General features: G+C 43.8%; 1 protein-coding gene across 3 annotated transcripts; it reads right to left on the reverse strand.

The window, feature by feature from the left end:
* Positions 1 to 1,877: 1,877 nt before the first annotated feature.
* Positions 1,878 to 19,392, reverse strand: LOC115636719 (C-type lectin domain family 5 member A-like). Of its 3 annotated transcripts, none has more exons than XM_030537166.1 (7): positions 19,255 to 19,392; positions 16,938 to 17,023; positions 13,156 to 13,224; positions 10,591 to 10,668; positions 4,179 to 4,315; positions 2,711 to 2,820; positions 1,878 to 2,162 (listed from the first exon to the last, which is right to left on the reverse strand). In XM_030537166.1, exons 2-7 carry the CDS (start codon positions 17,014 to 17,016, stop codon positions 2,039 to 2,041), a joined length of 597 nt encoding a protein of 198 aa, XP_030393026.1. In that variant the 5' UTR covers positions 17,017 to 17,023; positions 19,255 to 19,392; the 3' UTR covers positions 1,878 to 2,038. The 3 variants fall into 3 exon arrangements, with proteins under 3 accessions (XP_030393026.1, XP_030393016.1, XP_030393028.1); XM_030537156.1 differs by having other exon boundaries at positions 16,938 to 17,035; XM_030537168.1 differs by lacking the exon at positions 10,591 to 10,668 and having other exon boundaries at positions 16,938 to 17,035.
* Between the last annotated feature and the right edge of the window lie 264 nt (positions 19,393 to 19,656).

Raw genomic sequence — 19,656 nt, forward strand, 5'->3', positions numbered from 1 at the left:
ATGTGCTCAACTCAGGTTTTGTGGATTCCACTGGGTAGCCAGACACCTAAAGTTAGGCATTGAACTGGACTGCATTGCCATACCTAAGTCTCTTTGTGGATTAGGGCCCAATTCTTTTGGACAACACTGGGAGGAGGAGCTAGGGCTACGTCCTGCTTCATGCCTACCTCTGCTGTGCAGAGAGCAGTCCATGTATAGGAGCTGTGATCTTTCCTGGCCCTTGAGTAGTTCTTGCACCCTGTACCCTTTCAGCCCATGTGACCTTCCATGGAGGTCAGTCTATCAGATGCCTAATAGAATCATTAAGGTTGGTGAAGTGTCCTTATTACAGAAAATGAAGTCCTCCATTACTCTTCCTACAATGTGCTGATGAAAATGCATCCAGAAATGGTGTTGAAAATGCATACATTAGTCTGGGAATTTGTTGTGGATAGAAAATAAAAAGTGCCATAGGCCAGGATCATGTTAAGGTTCCTCTTATTATAAAATGAGAATACATGTGCATATTTGTCAAGTATCAGAGGGTAGCCGTGTTAGTCTGGATCTGTAAAAGCAGCAAAGAATCCTGTGGCACCTTATAGACTAACAGACGTTTTGGAGCATGAGCTTTCGTGGGTGAATACCCACTTCCTCAGATGCATGTAATGGAAATATCCAGGGGCAGGTATATATATGAGTGCTAGCAAGCAAGCTAGAGATAACGAGGTCAGTTCAATCAGGGAGGATGAGGCCCTGTTCTAGCAGTTGAGGTGTGGAAACCAAGAGAAGAGAAACTGGTTCTGTAATTGGCAAGCCATTCACAGTCTTTGTTCAATCCTGAGCTGATGGTGTCAAATTTGCAGATGAACTGAAGCTCAGCAGTTTCTCTTTGAAGTCTGGTCCTGAAGTTTTTTTGCTGCAGGATGGCCACCTTAAGGTCTGCTATAGTGTGGCCAGGGAGGTTGAAGTGCTCTCCTACAGGTTTTTGTATATTGCCATTCCTAATGTCTGATTTGTGTCCATTTATCCTTTTCCGTAGAGACTGTCCAGTTTGGCCGATGTACATAGCAGAGGGGCATTGCTGGCATATGATGGTGTATATTACATTGGTGGATGTGCAGGTGAATGAACCAGTGATGGTGTGGCTGATCTGGTTAGGTCCTGTGATGGTGTCGCTGGTGTAGATATGTGTGTCAAGTATCAGAGGGTAGCCGTGTTAGTCTGGATCTGTAAAAGCAGCAAAGAATCCTGTGGCACCTTATAGACTAACAGACGTTTTGGAGCATGAGCTTTCGTGGGTGAATACCCACTTCCTCAGATGCATGTAATGGAAATATCCAGGGGCAGGTATATATCTACACCAGCGACACCATCACAGGACCTAACCAGATCAGCCACACCATCACTGGTTCATTCACCTGCACATCCACCAATGTAATATACGCCATCATATGCCAGCAATGCCCCTCTGCTATGTACATCGGCCAGACTGGACAGTCTCTACGGAAAAGGATAAATGGACACAAATCAGACATTAGGAATGGCAATATACAAAAACCTGTAGGAGAGCACTTCAACCTCCCTGGCCACACTATAGCAGACCTTAAGGTGGCCATCCTGCAGCAAAAAAACTTCAGGACCAGACTTCAAAGAGAAACTGCTGAGCTTCAGTTCATCTGCAAATTTGACACCATCAGCTCAGGATTGAACAAAGACTGTGAATGGCTTGCCAATTACAGAACCAGTTTCTCCTCTCTTGGTTTCCACACCTCAACTGCTAGAACAGGGCCTCATCCTCCCTGATTGAACTGACCTCGTTATCTCTAGCTTGCTTGCTAGCACTCATATATATACCTGCCCCTGGATATTTCCATTACATGCATCTGAGGAAGTGGGTATTCACCCACGAAAGCTCATGCTCCAAAACATCTGTTAGTCTATAAGGTGCCACAGGATTCTTTGCTGTTTGTGCATATTTGTGTTTGAGATTAGGGGGAAATGCCCCAGCTGGATTCCAGTGCCACAAACTACCTGTGCTGGGACTCTCCCAACATAAGAGTTATTTCATTGTCTTCTCACAGATCCACTGGTTTCGTTGATGACAAGATGCAGGACTCAGTTCTCCAGCTCTGATAACTGCACAGTCGTTTTCATAGTCCAATGTCTTTGGTTTCAGAGTAAACCTGGGCAAAGAGAAATAACCAAAAATGAAGCTAAACTGTTGAACTAAATCCTTATTTTCATTTCTTTATGTGCATGCACATGCATACACAAGTGTCTCCCTTCTTCCCATTCCTCCTCTAATAAGAAAATATCTCCTTCTCCCACAAGAAAAGAATCTGCTAACATTATTCCCCATAACAGCCCCAGGGAGAAAACTCTGTTCTGTCTGACACTAATGCAGACTTTGATGACAAACACAGTTCTTCTGAGACAGCTTCAATGAAATTCCAGACTGAAGGAGCCCTCTCCCCATGTGACAATGGCACAGACTTCTTCAGCAAACACTGTTCACTTGACAAAATCACAGCTTGTTTTCATGGGGGGATTCTAGTACTATCCACAATTAAGTAGAAGTTGCATTGGTAGATTCACTTACATTCATTTAGCCAGATTCTCATCTTGAGCACATTGGCATAGCTCTACTGACTTCAGTGAAGCCACACACATATAAATAATGATGCTCTGGCCCATTATGTTTATTAGCTATGAGAGAAAAGAAGAAACATACAGGCTTCTCGTAAGCTCTGTCTTGTCAATCCAGTACCATCTCTTCTCCATCTCTGAGTAAGTTAGTCCAATGAAATAATCAGCATCCCTTGTTTTATTATGAAGAAACTCCTGATAAGGAAAGGAAGTGTGTGGTAAATCAGTGACATACAGGAAATGTGAGAGGAAAATCAAAGGAGGGTCTCCTTTATCTGTCTCTTACCACTGCGTCTGTAATGGCTGTGGGAGCCAGGAACCAGGTTATCATCTGAATTGAGAGTAACTGGAGAAATGTTACCTCCTTCATTTTGCCAGCTACAATTACTTTGCAAACCAATGCTCTACCCCTGCGTATAACTCTGCAGTTCACACACAAGCTCATTCCTCTTGTCAACCAAATATCCCTTGACGTAGTTGCAATGTGGTTAATATTTGTAGTGCAGACAGGATCTAACCTTTTTGCTAGTGACTGTGTTGAATCCTGGGATAATTCAGGTTTTTAATTAGGATATTGGGATATGACTTTAGTGCAAATTTTCCTAACCCCTAGCTTGGATACATGCGGTTATGAGGATGGAAGGAGTCTTCCCCCACCGTGGCTTACTTTGAATAAGAACAAAGAATGATCGCAGCCTCTGCACATGAGATGAATACAGAGATTACTTCCTCTCTGCACCCTGGGGTATGCAAATCACCCCAAGAGGAGTGAGGTGGGATGGGGAGGAGGTGAGGCACTAGAGCTAGCCAGGTATACTGAGGGGAGCAGGGTATGCCATCCCAAGGTTACATACTACAAAGCTAAATAGTTCAATCTAATCCTCTAAGGCTTAGCTGTATATAATGAGGTCCTTTGATGTGGTTATACTTGGAGGGCCAGATCCTCAGCTGGTGTAAATTGATGTAGCTCTGAACCCTTAATGTAGATGAGGCCTTACAGTGAGTGTAAAACACTAGTTTACACATTGTATGAGGTTACTTTGCCTTAGGTTACTGAATCTCTGTCATTGTTGTCAAAGGATGCACATGCATGGTTGGGTACTTGATTAATCGGAGATCAGAGAGATGTATCTCATTCCTCTGAGGCCTCTGATCAGGACCTCTGCTGTGGCTGCATTTTCTCAAGCTCTGAGGTGTCTCCTGGTGCCTTGCAGAATGCAGCATGTTGATAATAAAATGGTGGGTGACTGAGGTATTAGGGGGACAGATGGGCCCAAGAAAGGATGTCTTTCTTTGGAAGAGATGCTTATAATGAAGAAGTTGCAGAATCACTGCTACATAGATGACTGTGTCTGGCACCAACAGCATACAGAGACCCAGTACGCTGGTCATGAAAAGGTGTCTGCAGTGGGAAGGACTGATTACAGACCAGAGTATTGTAGGCTTAGGTTCAGAGACTCAAAGGTTTCAATGGGAGTTAGGCACCTAAGTACATTTGAGGATCTGGGCATTCAGCATAATCTCAATTCCCACAAAGCAGTGTTCGATCTTACCAGCTCTTTTCTGTCACTGATGACAACTAGATCTGAGCTCTGGTCATCACACTCTGTTCGGCTGGAACTCCAGACATCTTTGGCTTTAGAAAATAAGTAGTAATTCCCTCGGTGCCTCTCCCACTGTAGGGGTTTAGCTGTAGAAGGGAACATGACCACACAGAAAAACATAGAATTTTGAAAAGAAATGAAGAGAGAGTCAGTTTATAAAATCACAGAGAGATGAGAGGCAAAAACCTTATTTACAGCAGGAAAACTCCCTACCCTTCCAATACCTACAGGACACCACTGGAAAGGCAGGGAAGCCCAGTGGTCAGGTGGATAAATGCCAGTAAAGGATTCACTACAGGTCAGCCATAGTACAGTAGAACTGTGGATGTGTCTAACTGGCTCTGAATCAGTTGCTACTCAGTCTGTTCAGTTACACACACATTAACCGCACCAGGAATCTGGTTGACTCATGTCTGAAATTGGTCCTATGTGTTTTATTTTCAAGATGTCACATCTATATTGGTTAAATATATAGATTAGACTATGTATGCATTAGATGTATATATTAGATGAGGGTTATTTGAATTTCTACTTGAATTAAGTGAAACATTATGGAATTAAGTTTAATACCCGTGGGATTTTAATGCAATAGTTTATGTGTTACTGTAGGATTTTATGTAACTTTTTCAGAAAACTGACTAATGTAAACCTTGGGAATATGTTAGGAACTTTAAAAAACTGTTTGGGATAATACATATGAAGTGGGTTTCCTATGAGGTACTTGGAAGGCCTCTGAAGCTACGCCCTGGGAATAAAAACCTGTTGTCTACTGATTACCTGCTCCTGGGAGAAAAAGCAATCAGGTCTGCTTAGGCAGTCTGTCTTTTGCTGGAAATACCACAATAAAGGCAAATAACTGTTCAGTCTAAAAATATCCAGGCCAAAAAAAAAGAGAGAGAGAAAGAGAGATGTGTCTCCACCCAAGAAAGGTGAGGGCCAGGGGAGTCGAAAGCCTGGAAGTGGATGTCCTTGCTGAACCCCTGAGGGGAAATACCAGGGCAGTTGCCCTAAACTGTGACATTAGAGCTGCATCCCAGCTGCAGACTCTGCATCCAGGCCTCAAATCTCCCAAAGCTCACGAGTGTTTGCATCTGGAGTTTTGTGTCAGTATGTTATAGAGAAAGAGACTCTATGTGACATTGGATACAGATTCATATTTCAAATACCTCCCAATACATACAATTTGGGGTGCTTTGGGTCAGAGGGGAGATTTGGTTCAATTAAATAAACATAGCTGTGTGGGGTGGGGGTGAGTGGAAGTGAGTGTGTGAATTTGACATCAATGGGAATGAAGGAGTATGGGTGAGGGCAAAATTTGTCCCTAAGGACTAAACTCAGACTTTGTGTAAACAGGTTCAACCCTCTGTGGGCCAGATATTGCTCTCATTTCCAACTGTATAAATCTGAAGTAAGTCACTTACTTTCACTAAGTTAACTAGGATTTACACCAGTGTAATGGGGGCAGAATTGTTCCATTGATTTACACATATGTATATCCATGGCAAATTTCTGGTTTGAAGGGAAAGCTTTCCTTGTTCAGTAATCTGAACATAAAAAAATATCTGGAAATGTGGTGGAAAAATGCTGTTTACTTACACTCATACCTCAGAAACATCCATGTCAAATGTACTAAACTTCCAGAAATTCACCTTTGGGCTGGGAACAAGCATGACCAATTACCTGGTCATATATTTTAAAAAGAATGATAAGCACCTGAATGTAAGCATTTAAACAAAAGCTCCATCTCAGCCCTCACTATAGCATCTATCTAATAGGCGTACAAACAGGGCTGGATTAACCATTAGACTAGTAAGGCTATAGCCTTAGGCCCTCCTATTTTTAGGCCCCACTGGTCAGGCAGGGGACCTGGTGTGTGTGTGGGGGAGAGCAAGCTTCTTCATGTACCTCTGCTGGAGTGCTCCTGCCAGCTGGAAAGGCAAAGCAGGCCCCTGTGGCTTGGAAAGAGCTGAGCAGGCAGCCTGCTGCCTCTCCCTGTGCTGGTTAACACTGGTGACTAGATACTAAAAATACGGTTACCACGAGAACCCGTGCCAGTTGTGGGTACAGTTTAAGCAGGCATTGTCTCCCGCCCCAGCTCCCCCCCTCCCTGATTTCTCTGGAGCTCTGCTTAGCTGTCAGGGAGGGAAGAAGCTCCCTCTGTCCCTCTTCAAAGCTGAGGCTAGTGCCCATCATCAACATTGTCTATATGTGCTGGGTCTTGTTTCTGGAGAACTGGTGAGTGCCTGGGGTGGGGGAAACAGGCAGTACCAGAGCAGTAGGGTGGGAAGCTTGCACAGAACATGCACACATTCTATCCAACTCCACACATTCCATGCTTACCCAACATTTTCCACTTGGGAAAGAAATTATTTTGAGTTGAGGCAGAAAAATGAGGACTAATTTCAGGTTTATTTAGCTTTATGTTTTTGGAATGAAACTCAAAAGAAGTCAAATGTGAGGTACTCTCATGATGCGTTGAACAGCAAATAGATAGAACCTGCCTTTAGCCTATTCTGCCAGTCTTTCTATCATAGCCTGCAAAGAAGTGGATTTAAAATCTGTGAGGGAGAGGGGAGAGAGAAACCTACAACATTGCGTTTTAAGCTTCCGCCAGTGTTTTTGCAACCCCTTAAAAGTACAAAGATGTGCTGGCCTGTGGAGCTAGGCTGAGCATGAGGAAATAACTTTGTTGTCTGTGCATCCCAGTACAGAAAAATACATCAAAGAAAAAAATTGGATTTCTTTGGGTTTTAGTACATGTGATTAAAGAAAGGAATGAGAACACAGGCCAGTTCCTGCTGACAGTTACACCTGTGTAGCCTTATTGATTTCAGGGAGAACAGATTTTTGCACAAGAATAGATTTTGGTCCCTTCTGCTTTTTCACACCTGAGATAAGCAGAATCTCATTCACTTTTCTCCCCTAAACTCTGAGCACTTTAAGGAAAAAAAATAAGCAAGGTCTGTTTGACTTACACATGCAAAGGAAATAGGGAGCTCTCCTTTCATTCTACGCAGCCTTAAACAAACACCAGACCTGATGTAACAAGGGTGTTACTACAACAGCCTTGGTTGGACTGTTCTTTTGAAAGATCCTTAATGGTTCTTTTAAGATGCTGATTTTCAATGAAGTCTTCTTGTTCAGGGGGCAGAGAACACAACAGGGAATAGCTCTGTTTTGTCAGTTCCTAGTCAATCAAAAACTGAAAGACTTTAGATTAAGTTTGTTTAATGTTTGTCAGGGGCGGCTCTTGGCACCCGCAAAGCAACCACCGGCTTGGGGCAGCCCATTTGCAGTGGGGCAGGGGAGCTGAGAACCAACAGGGGCTCTGGGAGCTGTAGTTCCTTGGTTAGCTCCCTGCCTATAGAGCCAGCCCTGGAGCAGGGAAAGAACTACATTTCCCAGCATTCCCTTGGCCACCACTGACTGGAAAGGAAGGAGGGGGATCTCATGCGGTAGCCTGCTGTGAGTGGTAAGGATACCATATTTTAACATTCAAAAAACAGGACACTCCACGGGGAGGGAAGCCCCACCCTGCCACCATCCACTCCCTCCGACTGCCCCCCACAGAAACCCCAACACATCCAACTCCCCCCTGCTCCCTGTCCCCTCATTGCCCCCTCCTGGGACCCCAGCCCCTATCTAAGCCTCCCTTGTCCCCAACTTCCCCCCAGGACCCCACCCCCTACCTGTCCCCTGACAAACCCTTGGGACTCCCATACCTATCCAACCACTGCCTGTCCCCTAACTGCCCCCCGAACCATCTAACCCCCCCTTTTCCCAGCCCCTGACTGCTCCTCCGAACTCCACCCCATCCAACCCCCCCTCCTCCCTGTCCCTTGACTGCCCCCCTGGAACCCGCTACCCCTTCTCCAACCCCCCAGCCCCCTTACCGTGCCACTGAGACCAGCGTGTATGGCTCCGCATCACGCCAGACACACTGCTGCATACATGCTGCCGTGCTCCCCCGCGAAGTCCACAGCCCCCCCCCCCAACACACCCAGCACCTGCCTTCCAGATTTGAACACCTCAAAATTCAGGAGTGCTCAAGCTCAGTTTGGGCAGCTGTTACTTCATTTCTCCCAAATCAAATATACTGATCCACTGTAACTTGCTGTAGAAAACGTAGGATAACATTGAGCAAAAAATGCTTCCCAGTGGTTTTTAGGACTGGAATTGCTATTTTCAACAGCCATTGCCTTTTTTTAAATTTTATTTGTTTAAAAGGAAGACAGTGATATTGCATTGGCAAATTCCCCATAGAAAAAGAGTGGAACAAAACAATAATAAAGGCACCTCAACTTTTCCTCATTTATGGAGGACAGTCTTATAATATGCATCCAGATATCTTCCAATCACACAAGATGAAAACTGTTCCACTTTACTGCAGCGCTGTAACCATATGGGAACCAATCTTGTCTGTGTTTTGTGCACATCCAAAATTCCTGCTGAATGACCCGCCCTGAGAGTGAGTTACCAGTGACCCAGGGCTGAGGTGGAAGGAGGGTGCAGGTGGGGGCGGGGAGCCCAGGGCTGGGGCAGCAGCGGGGTGGGGGGGAAAGTGGGAAGTCCAGTACTGGGGTGGCAGGGAGTGTGGATGGGGGGCGACGAAGAGAGCCCAGGGCTGGGACGGGGGAGGGGGGGAGACAAATTTTTTTTTTTACTTGGGGCGGCAAAAAACCTAGAGCCGTCCCTGATGTTTGTACAGTGATTTTGAAGTACAGAAGTGCTAAATATTATGACTGGGCAACCAACTAAAGATCTGTGTCACTTCTAGCTGTTGCCTTTTTCTTGCAGAAAGCTTAAAACAAACAAATGCAAACCGTAGGGGTCTGGTGCACATTGAACGCATGCTTAAAAAAATTCTGCTGATCTGTTCTGCTGAGCTGCTGATCACACATTCTAGAATAGATAGTACTTAGTCTTGCCATGAGTGGAAGAGACCAGACTAGATGACCTCTTGAGGTCCCTTCCACTCCTGTGATTCTATTCTATTATTCTAATTGTGGAAGAACTTGGTGACAGAATAGCCTGATGTGATGAATCACTGGAGATTAACTGCACAAACTAGGTTCAGCGTGAAAACAGTAATTCATTGTCCTCAGCTAGTGCAACATTGGGAGACAGCTTTCAGAGCAAGACAGCCTAAAATACAATGCCATCCAATGTAATTTTCCCATTGCTACTTCCTCTACTTCAGTGAATTTTACACCTGAGGGGTTTTATTTTACATAACAAAAGCTGGCTGCCTCCTAGACTGCAGACAGAGTGAAACAGGGTAGGTGGTGTAGAGTTCATAGCTTGGGGGAAACACCTGCAGGGCTTGGCTTTGCACTGTGCCATGTGGAGAGCGGAGGGTAAAGCACAAGGTTGAAAGAGGTGAGCAGCATGGGGAATGTTGCAGTGTTCATCCTCATACAGATGAGCACTCCACTACCTAGGAGGAAGGAGGCCTAAAAGAGGGACAGTGTAGCATCCCTTGTGTTACCTTGTACTCAGCAGTATCTGTTTGAAGAATTGAGTGTAGTGAGAGCAGATTAAACTTGTTAATTTTACATAAATACATAATATGTAAATATGTATGTACATAAATGTTTCATGACTTCATTATTTTTTCACAATATGTAATTCGTACGCAAGCCCTTCCCTTCCATTAGCCTTGGGCCTCTCATAACCTTATTCTGTCCCTACGTACAAAGGTCCATCTCCATGGACCTTAATGAAATTAATCTTCATTTACATCTTTTGTGTAGCTGAATACGGACATGTCTGTATATTTCAAAACAAAACTTAATCTGCCCATCTAGTCATATATATGCCTATGATACTGTAATGTGCCCAGCACTGTAGCTCCATATCCATCCTGCAAGTCCCCTAAGGGCAGAGAAAGTATCCCACAGGAACCATCAGAAGTAACTATCCAACTTCAAGAAATTCTAGAGATGGCCTGAATAGCGGTTTTAAACTTAGCATTTAAAGTTGTTTAGGGCTTGGCATTGCCAAAACCTACTGAACTGTCTTTGGGAGATTTCCCTAGTGAAAGAAATGTCCTCATATTAGCTAAAATGGACAGATTTCTGCCATCTAGAGTGGTGGAAATCTTCCAATAACAGATATTCTCATGATATTTTAGCCATTTTAAGGGCACATCCAAATTGGATCTGGAAAATAGGCCTCTTTAGGGTTTGGATTCAATCAAAAACAAAACTGTAGGGTCAAATTTGGATCAGGATATTTGAACCTTATTTTCCACCAACCAAACTTTAGAAAAGAGGGGCTAGACATGAAGTTCTGCTTTAGGTTCTCCTTGACTTTTATCAAACTGATATCTTAAATCGGATTATAAATTCCACAGAGGTACCTGTTCTGTCGCGAGCTGTAGTTGTGATTGTGCTGAAATCAGGTTGTGTCTTAGGCAGGCCTGGGGTAGTCTGTAGAACTGAAAATAAAATCCAATTCCTCTCTGAGCAATTCAATTTGAAATTGGAATCATTTTTAGGATCACTGTATATTGGAGCTGGTTGAACAGTTAAAAAAAGCTACATGGGTAAAACTAGCAAGTTCATTTTCCTGTATATATTTCTTAATTAATTATATTAATTATATTATATTATATTATATATCCTGTTTAAAAAGTTTCTGCCAATCAGGCAGCAGAAACGATACCATGTGATTCAGACAAACAGCCACAAATTTGTTCGTCCAAACACTTCGGCAAATATTCACAAATAACAATTCACTAACTAAAACTGGAGATGAATTGATAATGCATAGTACTGATTGAATACCAGGGGAGATCATTTGTGAATATTTCACAAAAGCTAGGGATAAATTTTTCAAAAGCACCTCAGTGATTTAGGAGCCTAAGTCTCATTTTCAAAAGTACCTAAGGGATTGTTTAAATGGAGGCACTCAGAAAGTTAATCTAAATTAACTTTTAAAGTGGATTATTTAAACTGCATTAAATCCCTGGGTGGACAGTTTTATTCAGAATTAAGGTGGCCTTACTTCAACTTATCTTATTCACTATCAAAGTTCTGCAGCCTGGATTTAAGCTCCTATCTTCATGACCTTGCTTACACTTGCGGCAGCATGTAAAGTACATGCAGCTGTGTAAGACTCTGGATGAAGGAAGGCGGCATGGAAAGGCTCTTTCACCTCTCCCTCCACCCCTCCCCATTTCCCCCCACCAGAGTCTTTCACTGCCGCATGCAGCTACATACCACACTGTGGAAATAGCTTATCTTTCACGGTGGCATGTAGCTACACATACCCTACACACCACCACAAGTGTAGACAAGGTCTATAAGAGGGGCGGGGCATAGCATCTCATCAGCATCTCCCATTGGCTATCTTAGGCAACTCCCCACCTAGTGTGCTGGCCTCATTCATTGTATAGGGAGCCTAGATGCCTAACTCAGGCTGTGTGGATCACAGTGTTGTTCCTGTGATTTTCTAGGTGCCTAAAAGATAGGTTTTGTGATTCATCTCAGCATCTCACCATCTACAGCCTTTTGTGAATCTAGGCCTTGGGCGCTTCTGAACATTCTACCTTCATCCCTCTTGAAGCCCCTTCACACTCACATCCTCATGATGTTTTCAGAGTGGTGTGTATCATTCACTCCAGTGAAAGTATCAGACGTATGTATCTGTGAGGAAATGCTCATATGAGGAAGGATGATTTTGTGATTAAGACACATTGGTCTAAATTCAGTTCCTGGCCACTGAGTATGAACAGCTGGGTGTTCAGCACTTTTGAAAATCAGGCAGGTACCTAAGTGTGGATTTAGGAGACTCACTTTAGGCTCCTAGTGTTGAAAACCCTAGCCAAAAATCTTGGCTTGATCTTTCTGAGCCTCCTGATTTGTAAAATTGGATTAATGATATTTGCCAACCTGAAAAGGTGTGTTGTGCGGATAAAGTCATTAATGTTTGGTGAAGTTCTCTGATACAATGATGAGAGCCTCATCTAGACAGATATTTGATCACAAACGCACATCTAGAATACATGTGGTTAAGTCCAAATACTGAATCTTAGTATCAGTTACAGTGCAAGTAATCCATAGTCAGTCATTTGTCTGAACAACGTGAGTATATTATATATAAAAAGTGAAGCTAACCCTTTTAAGGTAGTTCTGTGGCCCCTATTACCATAGTATTTGAGCATCTCACAATTGATCTGTGAGGTATGGAAGTACAATAACCTGCATTTTATAGTGAGAAACTGAGAGACTAAGTGACTTCCCCAAGGTTGCATAATAAGGCTGTGGCAGAGCGAGGACTTGAATTTGGATCTCCCAAGTCCAAGGCTAGCATCTTAACCATTGGGACATCCTTCTTCTCTAATACACACTCAAATTTAAGGATTTAACCACAGTTGGGAAATTCAGAATTAAAGCGGTCCAGGAAATTCTGCCCCCTTGCTATTGTATTGGTCCAATAATATGCCAAGGAACTGCATGTTTTTCTACAATATCAGATACATATGTGGCAGTGGGATTATCACTAGAGTTGTGGTTGTCAGTTAATCTCTTTGTGACTCAGCTCCCCAGCAGTTAAATGGGGCTTATAATACTTATCCTGTGGTTTCTATTTAGATCGTAAATTCTTCAGGGCAGGCAGGAACTTTTACCATGTAATTGTACAGGGCCAGTTCTAGGGGCAGTTGAGCAGGGCAGCCACCCTGGGCATCAGTTTCCAGGGGCAATGAGCCACTGGACTTTTTTTTGAGCAGGCTATTTTTGCTCCATTCTGATTTTTTTTTCACATTGCCGTTGTGAGCTGGGGTGCTCCTGGCCCAGTACAATAGGTTCACAAACTCAGGTGGGCCCTCTAGGTTCAGTAATAATAAAATGAGCATTCAATAGAAACAAAGAGAACGCCCCATTTGCTCAACAGAATTTCATAGAGAACCCCAACATCTTACCTGTTATGTTCCTTTCAGTTGTGGAATTGAGGGTCCCTTGAGAGCCCGGCATGGGGAAGATCTGTGGAACTGAACACAAGCCCAGATGTTGTTCTCCTGGAGATGAGTCTTAATGCTGCCTATACAACATTTGGTTAATAACAGTTGTTTGGAAAGGGTGTTCGTAGCCCATAACAATGGGCAATGAATCATTACTATGGTCTGAAATTAGTTTGCCATAAATGTCCATAGAACAAAACTTGGTTGTCACACATGTCTTTGTACAGCATGTAACACAATGAGGTCATGGCCCTTGCCTTGCGCTCCTAGGCACTATGGTAATACAAATAATGATAATATATGCTTGTAAAAAGTGAGTAAGAAGGGATGCAAACATGGGCAAAGAAAAATTCTCTACAGATATCAGGCACATTTGTGAATAATTTGTCAATCAGCTCTAACTCCCAACATAAATGACTTCCCATATTCCAGACACACCTTGTCCATAGAAAATCCCTCCTAGGAATACTCCTGGCTGTGTGGGAATCATTGCACTTCCCTACCCCCAGAAGAGGACTGATGATTCAAGCCCTATATGCCCACAGGATGGATCACTCCCTTTGCTTCACCACCAAGGCAAATGTTGTAACATGCTTTACAAACTGCTGCCATGCCCTGTGGAGATACAAGCTGGGTGAGGTAACAACCTTTTTTGGACCAACTTCTTTTGGTGAGAGAGATCTTTTATAAAGATCTCTGTGTGGCTTGAAAACTTGGCTCTCTCACCAACAGAAGTTGGTCCAATAACAGATATTACCTCACCCACCTTGTCTCTCCTATATCCTGGGACCTACACCAAATACAGAAACAAATGCCATTACTCCTAGGGGCATTCTGCACCAAAATATTTAAAATTCTGAACACTATATTTTAAAATTCTGACAATTTTATTTGTCAGATAAGTGTGGAGGCTCCAGCACGGCATTGGGGAGCACAGGCCACTGGCTGCACAGAGGTGAGAGATCACTGTGCAGCTCCCCGCTCCCCTTTCCCCTGGGACACAGACTCAGTGGTGAGGCTGCACCCAACCCTGACACAGCACAAGAACCGGGTCTGCCCCAGAAACACCACTAGGCCCCGTCCCTCCGTGCCAGGTTCACCAGGTGTGGACAGGCAGGCTCAGCAAGGCAGGATCCAAGTGTGAAGGGGCTTAATGTGGAGGGATCAAGTTGTGGGTTGAGAGGGTTCTGTGTGGGGCAATCTGGGTGTGGGCGGCTCAGTAGGGGATCCGGGTGCGGGGGGAATCGAGATGCACAGGGGCTTGTTGACGGCTTCTGAGTGCAACAGTAATGGGATTCTGGAGTGGGGTGAAGGTGCTTAGGGCTCTGTTATGGGGGTCTGGGTGTGGGGGAATAGAGCCCAGAAAGGGGGTTTGGGTGTGGGGGGCTTAGTGGGGCTTCAGATGCTGGAGGAGTGGGGCTCAGTGGGGTGGAGACCCAGGTATAGCTAGCTGGGACTCAGTGGGGTGCAGATCTGGGTGCACGTGGCTCATTGGAGTGGTCCAGGTGCAGGGGGAGTGGGATTCATGTTGGGGGTGAGGCTCCGTGGGAGGGTCTGGATATGAGGGGGTTTGGATGTATGGGGGGTTGGGCAGATGGGGGAGCAGCTCCCTGTACTGGAATCCCTCCCCCTAAAGCAGAGGAGCAATGGGTGCAGGAAGCAGGGGAAGGGGAAGTTTGCAGAGTTTCCTGCAGCTAGGAGAGAAATCTGGAAGTGGGTATGAACCAGCCCCAGATGCTGTGCAGGGGCAGAGGACGTCCCATCCTCCCAAGCACAGCCGGGACCAGCAGCTGAGCCTGGTGCAGGATAGGAGCCACCAGCCGGGTTTTCCCTAGTCCCACCTCCTACCCCACAGTGATTTACCTCTCTGCTGGCTGTACTGGGCACCTGAAACGTACTGCTGGGGAGGGTCGCAAGACTGCTCTTGTGGCTTCCCTTTGCTTCCCTATCAGAAAGTCATTTTTCTGAGGGGAAGCAAAGAAATTTGTGGGGGACATAAATTCTGTGCATGTGCGGTGGTGCAGAATTCCCCCAGGAGTAAAATGCTGAGTTTTTCTCTCTGCCTCTGTGACCCAGGCAGAAACTGTCAGCTATCAGAGAAAGAGGAAACTACAGTTGTGAGATCTCTTAGTGCAAGTAGGAGTGAAAAATCCCCTTAGCTAAAACAATCACGCCTTGGAAAACAAATTCTTCCCTTCCCCCCTATGAATCCTTTCTATCCAGGGCACATATTGGGTGGGTTGTGATCCATTTCTCACTTCACAGAGACCAGGAATTCTGCAAAGGAAGCATCAGGAATCACTCTAAAGTGACTCTGTCTGACCAGTCGTAGAGAAGTGGGGGAGGGATAGCTCAGTGGTTTGAGCATTGGCTTGCTTAAACCCAGAGTTGTGAGCTCAGTCCTTGAGGGGGCCATTTAGGGATCTGGGGCAAAAATCTGCCTGGGGATTAGTCTTGCTTTGAGCAGGGGGTTGGACTAGATGACCTCCCCTTCCAATCTTCATATTCTAAGTGTTGGTGGCCACTGGAAAACATTTTACTCAGGTTTCCTAAGTGAATGTGAAAAAGAGGGTCTTATACTAAGGTGACAGAGAAACAAATATAACAGCCCTAAACTAAGGCTGGTAATAGAGAAAGGGGAAGAGATGTATTATGACATGGGAGATGGAGGCTGAAGTTACACATGAATTGGTATTACCAAGTGCAGCTTCACCAGTTAATTAATCTAAAAGTTTGCTATTACCCTCTGGGTTTAGATCCCAAGGGACAGCAGCCCGACACATGTACTTTATTATAATACTAACTCTTTACAATTATAGTGCACACTATCTAAAAGAATACACAACATTGTGTAGTCATGGTTTCAGTTCTTTTTTACTCACAAGATACAGTAAAGTGCACATTACGAATGGCTTACTTATACAAAGTATCAGAGGGGCAGCCATGTTAGTCTGTATCCACAAAAACAAAGAGGAGTCTGTGGCACCTTAAAGACTAATAGATTTATTTGGGCATAAAGTTTTGTGGGTAAACAACTCCACTTCTTCAGGTGCACGGAGTGAAAATTACAGATGCAGGCATAAATATACTGATACATGAAGAGAGGGGAGAACCAGTGCAGAACCAGTGTGAACAAGGCCAATTCAGTCAGGGTGGATGTAGTCCACTCTCAATAATTGATGAGAAGGTGTCAATACCTGGAGAGGGAAAATTGCTTTTATAGTGAGCCAACCACTCCCAGTCCCTATTCAGGCCCAAATTAATGGTTTTAAATTTGCAAATGAATTGTAGCTCTGCAGTTTCTCTTTGAAGTCTGTTTTTGAAGTTCTTTAGTTGAAGTATGGCTACTTTTAAACCTGTTGTTGAATGTCCAGGGAGATTGAAGTGTTCTCCTAGTGGCTATTGTATGTTACCATTCCTGATGTCTGATTTGTGTCCACTGATTCTTTTACTCATAAAAAGTCATGCAGCAAAGAGGAGTTGTCGGGTTACCTCAGGATGCTGCTCAGCTCTTCAACGAGCCACAGAGAAGTATTCTTAGGACACATCCCCACTGTCTAGAACTAATCCCAGCACCATTCTTGGGGGTATTTTGTGCCTAGTTTTGTTTATGTGAGATGCTGAGATTCACTGTAATATCCCACACTACACAACACACACATGAAAGTATCAGCTGCTAGAAGAAAAGTGCTATAAAATCAATAAATAATAACTGAAAATTACAAATACACATCAATACTCACAATAGATGAGAAACAAGGATGTCCCTACTAGTTTAATGGGCAGGATGACTAATCCAGGAATGACCAGTTGCCAGTTCATCTTGCCCCTGTGGAATGATCTGAAAGGTTTAGAACATCCTTGCTTAATGTACACTGGACAGAATGGGTCAAATTTCAAACTAAACCATGAGAATTTAGACAGTCAAAATGGTGTTTGTTAATTACATTGCGTTACTTGTGAAGAAAATTTTTACTAAATTTTAGCAACGTAACAGAATAGGTATCTAATAATAGTTACCTATTAATAAAAGCTCCCCACTGTTCAGTTCCTGTTTGGTAGATGGTGGTATATCAGACTAGATGGGCCTGTAGCACTATATCCTCACTTGTATAAATCAGTATAGCTCCCCTGAAATCCATGACGCTGCACCAGTCTATGTCGGCTGAGGATCTCATCAATAGCTTGTTTCCCAATAGGGCAGGTAGCAAGATACTAGGCTAGATAGTATGTGTTCCGAGGACCCTGGAGCTAAATGCATGGCTGTGTGGATGGTATTGCCAAAGGGGCTTCGGCTTCCTCAGCCGTGGGGTGCTGTTCCAAGAAGAAGGACTTCTGAGCATATATAGGAGTCCATTTATCAAGGAAGGGAAGAATATCTTTTGATACAGACTGGCTAGGCAGGCTTTAAACTAGGTTTGATGGGGGCAGGAGACAAAAGGCCACAGGTAAGTCCAGAACATGGAGACCTGGGCGAAGGGTCAGAATCTGGGGGAAACATGGACAATCACAGTGGGGACAAAGGAGATACCAGAGGGAATAGAGGGACAATTTAATGAACATCTTAGATGTCTGCATTCTAGTGCAAGAAGTATGGGGAATACACAGGAAGAACTAGAAATACTAGTGAAAAAACACAATTACAACATATTGGCATCATTGGTTCATTCATATGACTAGAATACTGCCTAATGTAATAAGGATTAAGATTTAGATTGTGCACTTATTTTTATTTTGTTTGGTGACTATCTTTGTTCTTTTATGCCTACTACTTATAATCACTTAAAATCTATCCATAGTTAATAAACCCTGTTTTATGTTTTACCTAAAGCAGTGTAATTGTCTTGAAGTGCTTGGGAAACCTCAGCACAGGAACAGAAACTGGTAAATGTCCTCTCCACATTGAGGGAAGGGTGTGTTAGGATATAGATATTCAGGTCTGTCTGTAAAGGCCTATATTTTAAGAATTTGGGTGTATTCTTAGCTAGTTATAGAGGTATAAAAGAGAGAATCAAAATCACTGTCAGCTGGTGTAAGGGCCTTCTCTTACTGTAACAGTCTGAGGCCAGGTTCTTAGGCTAAGGCCTTCAGCTAAGCAGCAGAGGCCAGCCATAAACTGGGAAGTGTTTGGTCACATCCTTACATTCCAAACTAGTCAAATTGAAATAAGGTGCTTTTGGGCTGTTAGGAATACAATCCTGTCCTGATATTCCTGTCACCTCCAGAGAAAGGGAAGAGCCTAGAAGATGTAAAAGGAAACTTAGTTTAATAGCATCTTGTCTGGCAAGAACTCACGTATCAATAGCTGGGATGCGAAATCCTCATTTCCGTATTGTTCTATCACTGTAGTCTCCACTTCCCTATTGTTTGTCTGTATAATCTGGTTCTGTGATTGCTTCTGTCTGACATATAATTAATTTTGTTGGGTGTAAACCAATTAAGGTGGTGGGATATAATTGGTTAAATAACCATGTTACAATGTGTTAGGATTGGTTAGTTAAATTTCAGTAAAATGATTGGTTAAGGTATAGCTAAGCAGAACTAAAGTTTTACTATACAGTCTGCAGTCAATCAGTAAGTGGCGGGGGGGGGGAAATGGGAACAGGGACTGAGGTAGGGGAATTGGGATCATGTTTTGCTAAGGGGGGAATGGGAACAGGGGATGGGAGTAGGAACAGGGACACAGGCAAGGCTCTGTGGTGCCAGAGCTGGGAAAGGGGACACTAAGGAAGGAATCATGCTTGCTGGAAGTTCACCCCAATAAACATTGAATTGTTTGCACCTTGGGACTTAGGGTATTTTTGCTCTCTGTTCATGCAAGAAGGACCAGGGAAGTGAGAAGGTGAAGGAATAAGCTCCCTAATATACTGGGTAATAAACATATACTGCTCAGGCTTCTGACCTGTGCAAGATGGTACAGCTCAGGATTGCATTGTTAGGAGCTGGGAGAACTGCCTGGAGCCTCTCTGTTGTTAGTTAATGAGTGTCTGGGAAAATCATTCATGTAACTCAGTTGGATGTGTCCCTGCCTGTGGATGTCTGTGTAAGTGCAGTACTTACCAGAGGTTTGCAGCTTATCACAGCAGTACAGTGTGAGATGGAGCCTAGGTTGATGGGCTCAGCAGTACTCCAGTTCCAGGTTGCACCTTGGGAACCCGTCAGAGATACCAAGCTGGGAAGGGTAGCAAGCACTTTGGAGAACAGAATTCGAATTCAAAATCTTGACAAACTGGAGAAATGGTCTGAAATAAGTAGGATGATTTCAATAAGGACAAATGCAAAGTACTGTACTTAGGAAGGAATAATCAATTGCACAAATACAAAATGGGAAATGACTGTCTAAGAAGGAGTACTGCAGAAAAGGATCTGGAGGTTACAGTGGATCACAAATGAGTAAAAAATGAGTAAAAAACGTAACACTGTTGCAAAAAAAGCAAACATCATTCTGGGATGTATTAGCAG

The sequence above is a fragment of the Gopherus evgoodei genome, chromosome 1 (assembly GCF_007399415.2).
Source record: "Gopherus evgoodei ecotype Sinaloan lineage chromosome 1, rGopEvg1_v1.p, whole genome shotgun sequence".
NCBI lineage: Eukaryota > Metazoa > Chordata > Testudines > Testudinidae > Gopherus > Gopherus evgoodei.

Excerpts from the sequence above, each read along its gene's own strand:
- LOC115636719 (XM_030537166.1), bottom strand. The coding sequence starts at position 17,016 with ATGAACTGGCAACTGGTCATTCCTGGATTAGTCATCCTGCCCATTAAA. Across the intron at positions 10,669-13,155 it reads AACTGAAAGGAACATAACAG|TTCTACAGACTACCCCAGGC; the intron begins GTAAGATGTTGG and ends TTTTATTTTCAG. Across the intron at positions 4,316-10,590 it reads TACAGCTCGCGACAGAACAG|CTAAACCCCTACAGTGGGAG; the intron begins GTACCTCTGTGG and ends TCCCTTCTACAG.